Source organism: Nomascus leucogenys, chromosome 25 (assembly GCF_006542625.1).
Source record: "Nomascus leucogenys isolate Asia chromosome 25, Asia_NLE_v1, whole genome shotgun sequence".
Taxonomy (NCBI): domain Eukaryota; kingdom Metazoa; phylum Chordata; class Mammalia; order Primates; family Hylobatidae; genus Nomascus; species Nomascus leucogenys.
In genome coordinates, this window is record NC_044405.1 from 4534937 (window position 1) to 4548277 (window position 13341).

The 13341-nt window shown below is 33.3% G+C and overlaps 1 protein-coding gene across 1 annotated transcript in view; it reads right to left on the reverse strand.

Moving 5' to 3' along the window:
* TMPRSS15 (transmembrane serine protease 15) overlaps positions 1–13341 on the reverse strand; it is a 138761-nt gene that overhangs the window by 92072 nt on the left and 33348 nt on the right. Inside the window, exons 7-8 of the mRNA XM_030806191.1 lie at positions 10301–10409; positions 4937–5043 (exon numbers count right to left, since the gene is read on the reverse strand). Coding sequence (XP_030662051.1) covers positions 4937–5043; positions 10301–10409 — 216 coding nt within the window. The remainder of the gene's footprint in view (positions 1–4936; positions 5044–10300; positions 10410–13341) is intronic.

Below are 13341 nucleotides of genomic sequence, written 5' to 3' on the forward strand. Positions count from 1 at the left end.
TGGCGTCAGATTCAGGCCTATAAAAAAATACCATACTTGCAGATAGGAGACAATGAACCACTGTTAAATAACAGTGAGTTATTTAACATTGAGTTCTGAAAAGAGATACTTTTATGAACTATTAGATATTCTGTGATTATGTAGTAATTGGGAAACAATGTGATACATACAATGTAATTTCAATATAATCTAACAGAGAGGACATCATGAGCAAGCATTGATTCACATCTTAATGTTTTTCACCAAAATGTGTGCCATGCATTCAATATTTTTCATGAAGAACTATTATTTAGACTGTTGCTATGGCAGCATGCATACCTGTGTAATTTTAATACCTCTCATATTGAAAACCTTTGGAGTTCATAAGTGTTAGTCACTTAAGGGATGTGAACATTCTAGAAGCTTTAAACCTATCTGCCTCTTTTTTGCTTTTTATTCCAGGGCAATGGAATTCTCTTGGACATCTGGCTGGGTTTGAATGTGGCTGGTGGTTCAACCACACCCTTAGTGTGTTGGATTTCATAGTGTGTTGGATTCTCATGATATCTAATAGAATTGTGCTAGTCTAAAAAGTCCAGGAGCTTACCTTGAATTCCATTAACCTGCTTCAGAGATACATGAAAACCTTCTAAAATGGTGTAGAATATGTGTCTGTAGAGATTTTATGAAACTTTCATCAGATAGTCTTAAAGTCTTCTTGCCTAATAAGAGTCCCAGGACTACAGATCCAGTGACAGCCATGTATTTCACAAATCCGGGGAGTAGTGGAGGGTAGTGGTTAAGAGCAGGGGCTCCAGCATCAGTATTTGATTGAGTCTTGGTTCCATGTCTTACTAGACTTCTCTGTGCCTTTCTTCTGTAATGTTACAACTTTTTCCCATAAAGATTTGTGATAAGGAGTGAAAGTAATTCTCATGTAAGACAGTGTCTGGTATATACTAAATGCTCAGTGAAAGAAATTCTATCTTTTGCTTCTCTATCTCACCAACTAGGTTGTAAACCTTGTAAAGGATGAGATCATGACTTAATGCTTTCTGTGCCTCTGTCATTGTACCAAGCATAGGAGATTTTTAATCAATATTTGAGGGCATATCTCATGATGTGAGTAAACAGAGTAATAGAATTTGCCTACATAAATGAGACAGGGTTTGTGATGAAAGAAAAAGGAAACAATTACCTAATATCTTTTAAAGGATGACTTTTTTCCTATTATATCATAACTGATAAAATAAATTTTTAGACATTCCTTAAGAAAATCCAATGTCTTCTACTAAAAATCCAAAACTTTTATGGATGTTAATGTGCATAGACTGATCAAGCAGTCACTCTTAAATGGGAATTAACTCATCATTTGTCTACTAACAGCAAAGGCTCTGGTGAATAGGTTTTGTGAAAGAAGAAAGAAGTATGATACAGATGTGGGAATTTGGAAAGAGGGCAATGGACAGGGAAGACCAACTTTCTACAGAATATGATTCAACAGACCTAGGTCACACTACTTATATTATCCAATTTATAAGAGTGAAAATGTGGCAACTAGAGTACCATCTTTATTATAAAAGAATTTATAATATATTCAACACATCTTAGTGAGTTTCCACTATGAATTAAGTCTGGGGCCAAGTGCTGATGACATAGAAAAGAAGTAACTAGTTTCCTCTATTAGAAGAATTTATATTGGTGAGTTATTAAAAATAACCATAAAATTATTATATAAGGGAAAAATGCTATGGGGGTACTGAAGAAAGAATCTTTAATTTTGCCAGGCGCTATGATTGGGGAATCTTTGAGAATTTCTGGAAGGGATGACTTAAGCAAACCTAGTGCTTGCTAAAATAAACTTTTCCACATAATGTATCCCTATCAACAGAAGTGAGTTAATGGGTACTTCTGAGTATACATAAAAGTGTCCTAATAAAAGTATAAAATGTATTGAAAATGCTTTGCTTTGAATGATATTTGCCTGTATTGTTTAATTCCATAATGCAGTGTGATTATTTTTGTTGTAGGATACATTGGCAATTCCGGAATATACACTATGTTTATTACATGGCTTTGGCTATAGCTATGCACACTTCTGTGTGCCTCAGGATAAGCATGGCCTTAAACAATGTTAAGCTACAGTATTAGAAATATATTGTCAGCAGTCCTGTGGGAATGGAATACCAGCTAAGCACTTGAGATATAAAGAATGGCATAACAACTATGCACTCAGAAATACAATTCCTGGGCTAAGCATTTTGAAACCGTTTTCAGTGTGCTAACCTAGGCATTTTTGTTGTCTTTCTTTGAAGATGCATAAAAACATTTATAGATTTTTCTGAACACTAAATTAAGTAAGCCCACTCACCATCTTCTACCCCTTTCATATGAAGTATTAATAATTATTATAACCATTGAATTTAATATTATACCTTCATCATTGCAACTTAAAGAAAACACTTTTGAAATAACTTTCCCAGCACTCTATTTTGATTTACTTCAATGTTCATAATTATTTGAAGACTGCACTATCACTTTATGCAATGTCTGTATTTCTCTGACACTTTTTAGCAGTTAGAGAACTTTTGCCTCACAACTGTAGATTAAAATGATGGAAAAAATGCCTTTAGGATTTGTTTATGCTGATTTGCCCCTAAACAGGTATATAACAAATATTTTATGATGATAATTCTTTATATTGTCTCTATATAATCCCACTTACCCTAAGTAAAAAATTTATATATTTCCAATATTGTACAAATAATAACAGTATTTGAGATTGTATATTTTGAATTGGAATTTAATGAAAGCAAACCTTGTAAGCACCTTTCACATAAAGAAATTGCTAAAACATTTAGGGAAAGATGAGCTTGTGACTTAAGAATGAAAATATCTGCGTTATTACCATACGAATTAACTTTACACTTATGGGAAATACTGCTTGTTTCCATTGATTATACACTATAATACCATATGACAGAAATATATCCCAGTTGGTGTAAATTCAAATAAACAAACCTTGAGTCTTTACAATACACCAGACTTTGTGCTAGATGGCAATGGTAAGATACTATTAGTTTTCTTAGAAAAAGTTAGAATTTTTAATTTTTAATTTTAAAATTTAACCCCCAATACACTTTCTCACATTTTTAGGTTATAATTAAAATATTTAATTTTCAAAACTTTAAAATAAATTATTATTCTGAATACCTTAAAATTAAGCAACTACCTGTTAATAAGTAACTACATATTCACAGATTTTTCTGCTTGGATATTCAGTTTCTTATTACATTTTTATGGCAATTAATTGTGCATTAGTCACATAACTATGGCTAAACATTTGAAAATTTATTCACAAACTGCTGATACCCTAACCATGTGAAAATAATATTTAGACAGACCATGGTATTTGAAGAGTTAAGAAACATGAGAATATCTTATGCCTATCACTTATTCAGCCCCCAACCTCTACAAATTTAGATTTTTATCTTCTGTATAATAGGGATGATGATATCACCTACATAATTGGTTTGGAAGAGCATTTATTCAGTCAACTCAAAGTGCCGACAACACTCCTTTATACAGTGTAAGTGAAAATATATGGTAAAGTTTATTAATGCCACATTAGTCTTTGGAAACATTTATAAGAAGTAACCTATTTGTCCACCTATGTAAATATTTGTGTTGATCATAATTTTAAAAAACTGCATTTATCAGCTGTAGAAATAGATTATGAAATGGTTGGCCCATTTTTTTTAAGAGCAAATGTGACTTACCATGAGTTCACATGTTTTATATATACTCATGATATTTGTACTTGGGCTTTTAAAGCACAAAGAATAATTGTATTATGTTTCAAGTTAGAGAGTTCGGAGTATGATTTCTGCCTCTAACACTGTGAACTTATGGTAATTTAATATATTATACCTCATTTTACTCTTCTGTAAAACATATTTTGCAGGTTTGTTGAAAATATTAAATAAGAAAATGCACACTGATTATTCAGTAAAGTATCACACATCAATACCTAATAAAAATATTATTAGCATATGCTTAAATATTTCTCAAATCATTAAATCTGTAAAAAATTATTCAATAGGATTCACTTTTCATTACCCACAAATATAATTTGAGAGGCAAGTTTCTTAAAATAAAGTTATTACATAAAATTTAATCACAGGTGTCACCAACCTTATCCTAGCTCGACACTTAACCATTTCTCCAACATGCGAGGAAAACTAGTTATTCCCTCGGCTTCGTTTCCACATTCTCTACCTCATCCTCACTGTATTTCTTCCTGGAATTTTGCCCCTAATTTCACTGGTTACTGTGAATAGGTCTGTGCATTTGGGGCCAGGTAGAACAAAGGGGCATGAGCAGATGTATATTACTAGGACATTCCCTGCCCTCTTTTCAGCTTCCAGCCCCGTCCATGTATAACGATAAATGGTTATATAGTAACAATACCATCCATCCACATCTACCATTTACTGAGCCTACCTCCTTGGCTAGATAATGTTTTAGCCACTTTATTAGTATTAGCCTACAGGAGACCAAGGAGCAGGATGAACATAAAAAATGACGGAACCTCTGTGAGTTTATAACCTATGCAATGCAGAGAAAATAGAATAGTAATTTTCTGGGATTGTGTGAATCTGGTTAATAGGGACTAACATTTAAACAATGTATGGTAACCAAATATATAATTATAATCCTTTGACAAATTTCACATAATTTTTAAGATATTAATTAGAAGAGGACCATGTTAAAACCTGTTTTATTATGAAGATCACATAGAACACTAATTTTCTAATATTTATGAGAAGTAATTTTTTTTAGTTTTATAAGTTTCAAGTCCATATTCACTTCAAAATCAAAGGGAAAACATACCACTCCAAAAATTTACCCACATATTTTCATTTTCATAAGTAATTGTATATTTGTTTCAACTTACCTCTTAAAATCTTGCTTGATCCTACACCTTCATAAATATCTAATATATCTGTATAATATGTATTAAAATGATCGAAGCTCAGTTTAATGGAAAGTCCTTGGTTTACACTAAATTAAAAGCAAAAAATAGATTACCAAATTTTTAACAGTTGTCATATTTCTTAATGCATTCTAGAATTTGTATGTGTTTTCTTGTGGTGAACACCACATAATATGATATCTACCCTCTTAAATTTTTAAGTGTACAGTGCAGTATTGCCAGTTATGAACACAATGATATACAGCAGATCTCTAGAACTCTTTAACTTGCAGGACTGAAACTCTGTATCAGTGAATGACAACTCCCCATTGCTTAGTCCTCCCAGCCCCTGGCAACCACCATTCTCCTTTCATTTCCATGAGTTTAACTACTTTCTGTGCTTCATGTAAATGAATTCATGCAGTATTTATCTCTCTGTGACTGGCTTATTTCACTTCGCATAATGTTCTCAAGGTTCTTCTATGTTGTATGATATACAAGATTTCCTTCTTTATGACTAATATTCATATATATATCACATTTCCTTTGTTCAATCATCGGAGGATGGACATTCAGGTTCTTTTTACCTTTTGGTTATTGTAACTAATGCTGAAATGAACATGGGAGTGCAGATATTTAATTGAGATAAATATTCAGAATTGGGAATGCTGGATCATATGGGAATTCTATTTTTAATTTTTGAGGAACCTGCACACTGTTCTCCATAGCAGCTGCACCATTTCAGGTCTTCTCAATATCATTTGTGGAAAAGACTATCCTTTCCCCTTTGTGTTGCCTTAGCACCCTTGTGGAAGATCATTTGATCATATATGTGAGGCTTTATTGTGGGCTTTCTATTCTGTCTGTCTATATGTTTGTCTTTTTTGCCAGTATGTTACAGTTTTGATTACTATAGCTCTGTAATATATTTTGAATCACGAAGTGTGAGCCCCCAGGTTTGTTATTTCTTAAGTTTGTTTTGGCTATTCAGGTTTTGTTGTGATTCCATATACATTTTTAGATTTTTTTTCTATTTCTGTAAAAACCTCCACTGGTATTTTATAGGGCTTGCATTCAATCTGTACATCACTTTGGGTAGTATGAACATTTTAATTATGTTAAATTTTCCAATTCGTGTATATTGTTCATACCATCAAGGTGACAGCTATTATATTCTATAATTGTTATTTACATACTTAAATGTCTTTCCTAACAGAATTTATATGACTCAAGGGCAGGGATTAATTCATTCATTCCTGTATTATCTAATACTTTGTAGAAACTACTGCATGCTGTTGATATAAAAAATAATGTATCTAGCTGCTGGTATAAGAGCATAGAAGGAAAAGTGTGACAGGTTCATCAGAAAATTTAAATTTGATATTTAAACTATTTCCATTTTCAGATAATGGTTTCAGAGAGGGGAGACTTACTGAAACCTCTATTTACAACTCCACTGTCTTATTAAAGTGTTATAACCAGAAATGTAAATAACTCCTCCAAGTGCTTTGTAAGTACCAAGTTTCTCTGAACTCCTTGGAAGGGAGATGGCTGAAAGAAATAAAAGTGTGTATGGGAGAAAATGCCTAAGCCTCCTTGGGCATGAGTTTGGCTTGATCATCTGCAAATGGACCCAGGAAAGGATTAAAAAGGCTAGTAATACTTAAGACATTTAGTATCCAAGGCCAAGCAGGAGCCCTGAGAAGTGATCTGGCCTCTGACTCTGGCCCTGGAGGATACTGAGTGAACAAGGCCTACAGGCAGGGACATGGCAAGATTGGTTTTTAGGTTCACCTCCAGCAGTAACATGGCCAATAAGGCAATCAAGGACATTCTTCACAGAGTTAGTTAATTTTTGAAAGTCTAAAAGTCATTGTTGAGAACTGTCCATTTGTGGCAAGACCTCAGGTTGATCAAACACCATACTATAATTATGGCCCGTAGGGTGGAGTTCAGGGCTGAAGTTTAGTCTTCAAGTAGTGGGGTTGGTGTTAGTGAAATGGCAGCTACTAGCAGGGCAGCATTAAAAGACACCTAAGCAGAAACTCAGATTTTTGGATCTGACTAGCGTTTGCTGCAAGGGAGATAAAGTTAGAATGGTGGTGGGTTATTAAAAAAAAAAACCCAAACCAAAAACCTATAGACTTCAGCCCTGAGTATCAGATTCAGCAGTTCCATAGTGTATTCTGGAATGTATATTTTGAGAAGCTCCAAGGGCGATTATGATGAGCGCTTAGGTTTGAGGGCCCTTGAAGTATGATAGGTAAATGCAGGAGATGCTACACTCATGGCTACTCTAAGACATGTCTGGTAACCACAGGCAGAGGTGAGGGGATCAAGGTGAGAGAGCAGAATATCATCCCAGAGTAGACAGAGAAGGAAAGTAAAGCTAAGTTTGAAGCTGTTTAAATTCTGCCTCTGTTACATCAGTTCAAGGACTGGGGGAGTGAGCCCGCTGGTGAGACTTTTAGGGAATCTGGAGTCAAGCTGGAATAGACAGAGATGGAAGAAATAGGCAGACTTGAGAGATGATTTCTGCCCTTTTAATTAAAGTTCTGGTGTGTCTGGGCAAGAATATGGTAAGTGTTTTTTCATCTGATGTTTTCAAGCTGTCAATCTAAGGAACGCATGCATGAGGAGCTCCGTAGGACGCTTTGCTTTCAGAGGACCTCTGCTTTTCCAAAACAGATATTTGGAGGTAGAAGAGACAAAAAAGTGTAGACGACTTTCCGCTTTCTTCTGATTCAGAAAATTCAACTCACTTCCAATAAAACCACAGGGATTTATGAAAGTAAGATTAATTGGTGAACATAATCAGATGTTTTATAATATTAGATATTTCAGTTACCTTCTGATTTTTTGAAAGGATTAAATTTCTTTAAATTTAATTAATACACTTTGCATTATTGTGTCAGTAGTTGATATTTTTATAGACCACTTTTATTGAGCATTTAATATGTGGTTAAGCACTTTACATTCATTATCATATTTAATAATGACTTCTTTGACCACAGTATTTAGAGATGTGGAATTCTATAGACACAGAAATTTTGAGTCAAAGAGGTTTACTCATTTGCCTGAGATCACACATCTTGATCTGATGATGTGTGAATATCTTGATCTGAAGATCTTAATCTGAAGAAGTTAGATGTGAACCCACACAAACTGTCTCCAATAACTATATTCTTAACTATTGGCTGTATGCTAACTTTGTTCTTAATGTAATTCAAAGGATGAGCTGGTCCTGACCAAAATATAGTTTAATTGCATCTTAAACATTTCACCTATACTTAATTGATCTTAAACCTTATAGAAAAATTATTGTCTTTAGTCCCATCTGATCACTACTGGGAAAGAAAACAACTATTTGGTACAATGCATTACTAATACAACAATCAGCTTTGAGAAAAGATAGATTATTTGTGTGATTAATTAGATCATCATTTTAGCATAAAGTACACTGTTTTGGGGCAACATCTGAGGTTCTTCAGGTTTTTAAAATAATCCGTTTATCAATCTAGATTTCTTAAAATAGTTTCAAAAATTAAGTAATGGAAAGAAACTAAAAACAATAGGACCATAAAATTTTTAATTAAAATAGGATAATTTTTGTGTAAAGGACATTACCATTACAGCAAAAGTTTATTGTGTGTTCTGCTCATAAACCCTCTAAATGTGACCTGTCTTTATTAGGAAGTGAACTTAGCAATTATTTTTATTTGGTATTAATAAAATTTCAAAGATTGCATAAAAAATAGTTGTGTACCCAATTATGCCGATTAGTTACATTTATATATTCTTTCCGTTTTCAGTGAAAGAGTTTCTACAGCTTTCTACTCACATTTTAAATAAGTGCTAGAGTTAATATTTTATTTTCCTAATGAACAATGCTAATAGACATTTATAAATGCTTCTTTTAAATTTGAAGTGATTATGTGTGTGTGTGTGTTTCTGCGTCAGAAAAATACTTTATATAGATATATAAACACATACAAATGTAGGGTGAAAACAATATTCTCCAACTTGGTTAATTTTTCAATTGGCAAGAATTACTTAGAACTGCCATTTTTAATTCATAGTCTTATTTTTGACACACCAATAGCATGTTATCTAGAGCAGGAAACAAAGGAAATTGTGTTTTTAGTTATATTACATATCTCACAAGGGGTTGCACTCCAAATCGAAATAAAAAATAAAGGGATATTCTTCTTTCCTTGAACAATGCCAAGTAATTGTGTATAAAACAATCTTTTTCTCACATCTCTCTGGGATATGTCTACCTGGGTGATTAGTTATGGGGCCATTTCATACTGTTTGGCAAGAGCCTGAGGCTCTGACTTTTAACTTTCTTTAATTAGCTATTATATATCAATATAATATATCATCAATATAATCATCATCAATATAATATAATCATCACAATGATGAAAATTATACTACAGGTCAGACTGGTAAACCATAATCCCATCTAGCTATTAACATAAATGAACTAATTAGAATATAATTTTTCATAGTGAATTCTATGGAGCACTTATTCTGCATGCTCTGTTGGGGAAATATTCAGCATTTCAACAAGAAAATTTTCACTAGAGACTTATATTGCATGTTAACATATTTAAGGCTATAAGAAGTCCTACTTTTAAGAGTTTTAATAAGTTTATTTCAGGATCTCTTATATTTATGTAAGTACAAATTCTTTTTATCCTTGGAATATCTGGAAGGAACTTAAGGTGTTCCTTGTCTATGAAAATGCTTAGGTAAACATTAAGGTAGATCAGCTATCAGCAGCCTAATTATTTTGATTATCATCATGATTGGATTGGTTAATTGAATTAAGAATGTGGAGGTGAAATACATATTGACTGATCAAAATGTCTTTCAAGATATAGCAAGAAAGACATATATAGAGGCTGTTCCCTACTCTTAATCTGCTGTAACTGAATCACAGCTTTAGAGATTTCCGCATGGTAAGTGGCAAAATGAGAAAGAAAATATTTTATAGACAAATGCAGATGATGTGAAATTCTACTTCTCATGATACACAGCCATACATGTATGTTGCTTGCCTGGCCACACATGAGTAATGTCCACCACAGAAAAATAAACTTGCTGCAGAACCCAATGAAATGACCCCATTTATTAGACAGTATTGTTCATAGCACAGAATGCCTTTTTAAAAGGTTAAAAATGATAGTATAGTTTTTCGTACAGTTTTTCAGTTGGGAGGTTTTTGCTTCATAGTTAATGAAAGCAATGATTCTTTAAAAAACTACTGCAAGCAATAAGACGTTGCATCAGAAAAACACTTTATGACTTAAGAACAGAAAATATAAGATCTTGTATTACCGTATGATCCACTGGCAGACAACACTTGTTTCAGAAGGTTTCGGATAATGAGTAGCCTGGAAAGACCCAGATGATCCAGTTAACAAAAATCTTCCATCACAAACTGTGGCTGCAAAACGATGCCAATTAATGTTAGACAAAAACAATCTTGGGATTCAAATTGGCTGCAAAACATTTCACAGAATATTCATGGCAGAATCTGTACAAGGCTATTTTATAAAACTGAAATGATAGTAAGATTTCATGTTTGAAACCTATTAGCCATGTTCAAATACTCATACACATCCTATCGTGAAATATTTTAGAAAAATTCTTTCTTTCTCTCTGTTTCTCTTTCCTTTTCCCTTCCTTCCTTCCCTCCTTTCCTCCCTCCTCCCTTCCTTCCCTCCTTTCCTCCCTCCCTCCCTCCTTCCTTCCTTCCCTTCCTCTCTCTCTTTTTCCTTCCTTCCTCTCTTTTTTTCCTTCATTCCTTCGTTCTTTCACTTCCTTCCTTCCCTCCCTCCCTCCTTCCTTTCTCTCTCTCTCTTTCTCCTTCCTTCCTCTCTTTTTCCTTCCTTCCTTCTCTTCCTTCCTTCCTTTTCCTTTTATTTTTTTTTTGAGAAGGAGTTTCGCTCTTGTTGCGTGTGCTGGAACGCAACGGCGCGATCTCGGCTCACTGCCTCCTGTGTTCAAGTGATTCTCCTGCCTCAGCCTCCGGAGTAGCTGGGATTACAGGCACCCGTCACCACGCCCAGATAATTTTTGTATTTTTAGTAGAGACGGGGTTTCACCATATTGGCCAGGCTGGTCTCAATCTCCTGACCTCAGGTGATCTGCACTCCTAGGACTCCCAAAGTGCTGGGATTACAGGTGTGAGCCACTGCGCCATGCCCAAAAGCATTGTCTTTCTAAACACACTTCCCTAAGCTGCACTTTAAGTGTATTCTTCCATATTTGCAAGGAAATAAATATATCTGAATTGAAAACTGCCAGTTCAGACAGTCATTTTTTGTCTTGTTTTTATAATTAAATTGGAGCTAGGTGAATTTCAAATATATGTACAAGGTGCTATGTTTTCTTGAAAAAGATTAGAATAAGGCCAGGAAAATGATAGTACTAGTGGCCTATACAGAATTCCATCCAACAAATCTGTTAGTCCATCTTTTAAAGTTCATTATTCTTGCTCCTTTGGGAGATAACTAGTTCAATATTTTCTATATTTTCATTCAATATTCCTGATTAAGGCTTTTGCTTTCCATAATTACTCATTTTCCTCTTTTACTTTTCATAGATTTATTTCATGAACCTCTCCTTAATGTCATGCATTATTAGTTGCCTTTAATTTATATCTGAATAGATTCCAACTAGATTAAAATCTTCTTGAAGGCATGAACCAGGAGCCATAACTTAGAGATTTTTGTTTTTTTCATACACTTGCTATGTATAGTATATGCAAAAATCCACCTTGATTTTCACAATTTTTAGTCTTTCTTACATTATTTTCCTTTTAGTTAGTTACTTGGTTATGTTGACACAATATTCTAAAATTATGACGCTTACAATGTATCTTTTTCTCTGCATAGACTAAAAATTCTTCATATGGAGAAACATTAATGGAGGCTAGAAAAATCAAAGTAATATGTCGAAATTAATTTGCCATTTTTGGAATCTGAGTGTTTAGAATAAGCTAATTCTAAACTGAGCTATGAAAAAGCTCATCATAAAATTATAAAGTGATTCTATCAAATTACATAATACAAGCTATTTTATGACAATATTTTATGTATATAAAAATAAATACATTAAAAATTAGATAGCAAATAGAAATCTTGATAAAAATTTCATGTGTTTATCGGGTTTTTGCTATTTTTTTGGTATATATATATATTTTCAAGTGCATAAAAATTTACTTTGGTAACTTAAGTTTATTATTCAAAGTCTGCTTAAAAACAATGGCCTAGGAATTAATTCATTAGCTTATGATTTGGTAACCTGATTCCCAGAAGAAAAAAAGAAAAGAAAAAAAGAACAAAAATAAGAAAAGAAAAGATAGTAAGTCAAGAAGCAAGGATTAAATTCTGAACAATCCAGCACAGACCACAGGAAAGAAAGAAAAATAGTGGTTTGTTGAGTTAACCGAATTGCCTTATGCATAATAATTACTGCAACAAACAAAGAAAATTAAGGCTAATTTGTCATGATTTGAAGATAAATAATAAAATATGTGACTTTTTAATGACTTGCTAAATAATTTTCCAGTTGTAAAAGCAAATCTCTTTTCTCACCTTTGACTCTCTTTTCCTCTGTAAACCATGCCAAACAAGTAGGGCAATTAATGCCTTAGATTCAAAGACCGTATAAACAAAAATGGTATTTGCTTGCATTTTATGTGATATATAAAGCTTTTAAATCACAGTTTGTCGAGAAATAACATGGACTCAAAGATTGTAGACAGTGTAGTAAAGCTACTGCTATTGTAAAGTTTATATTTGAGTTACAATACTTAGGAGGCAATGAGGTAGGGTGCTCAATCTTATCAGCGCTAAAATATAACTGCCAACATTTATAGAGTGTTTACTATGTGCCAGTCATTTTCTAAAGTTATTATATATGTATGAATGCAATTTGCATAACAACTCTATGACGTTATGGGGGAAACTGAGGCACATGAGTTAAATAACAACCATAAGGCCTCCTAGCTTACAAGCAACAATTGAAAGCAAGGCAGCCTTATTCTAGAGCATACTGTGGTATATTGCCTAATATCACAATATATATCTACATCTATCACTATCGCAATGACATCACCAACACTTTGAACTGAAAAGCAGGGGGGAAAGCATAAATAAAAGAAGAAACAGAAAATTTTTTAAAGATTTCCATCTTTTTCAATGTTCTTAAAGTTAGAATACAGATCACATTTGCAATAATATTCCAGAACAAACAGGAGGATGCAAAAGAGACAGAGAGAGAGAGACAGAGAGAGAGAGAGAGAAAGGGAACAAAACAAGATCCCTTTAAGAATTTGTAAAAACCTGTTTGTAAAGCTGATAAAATTTTAG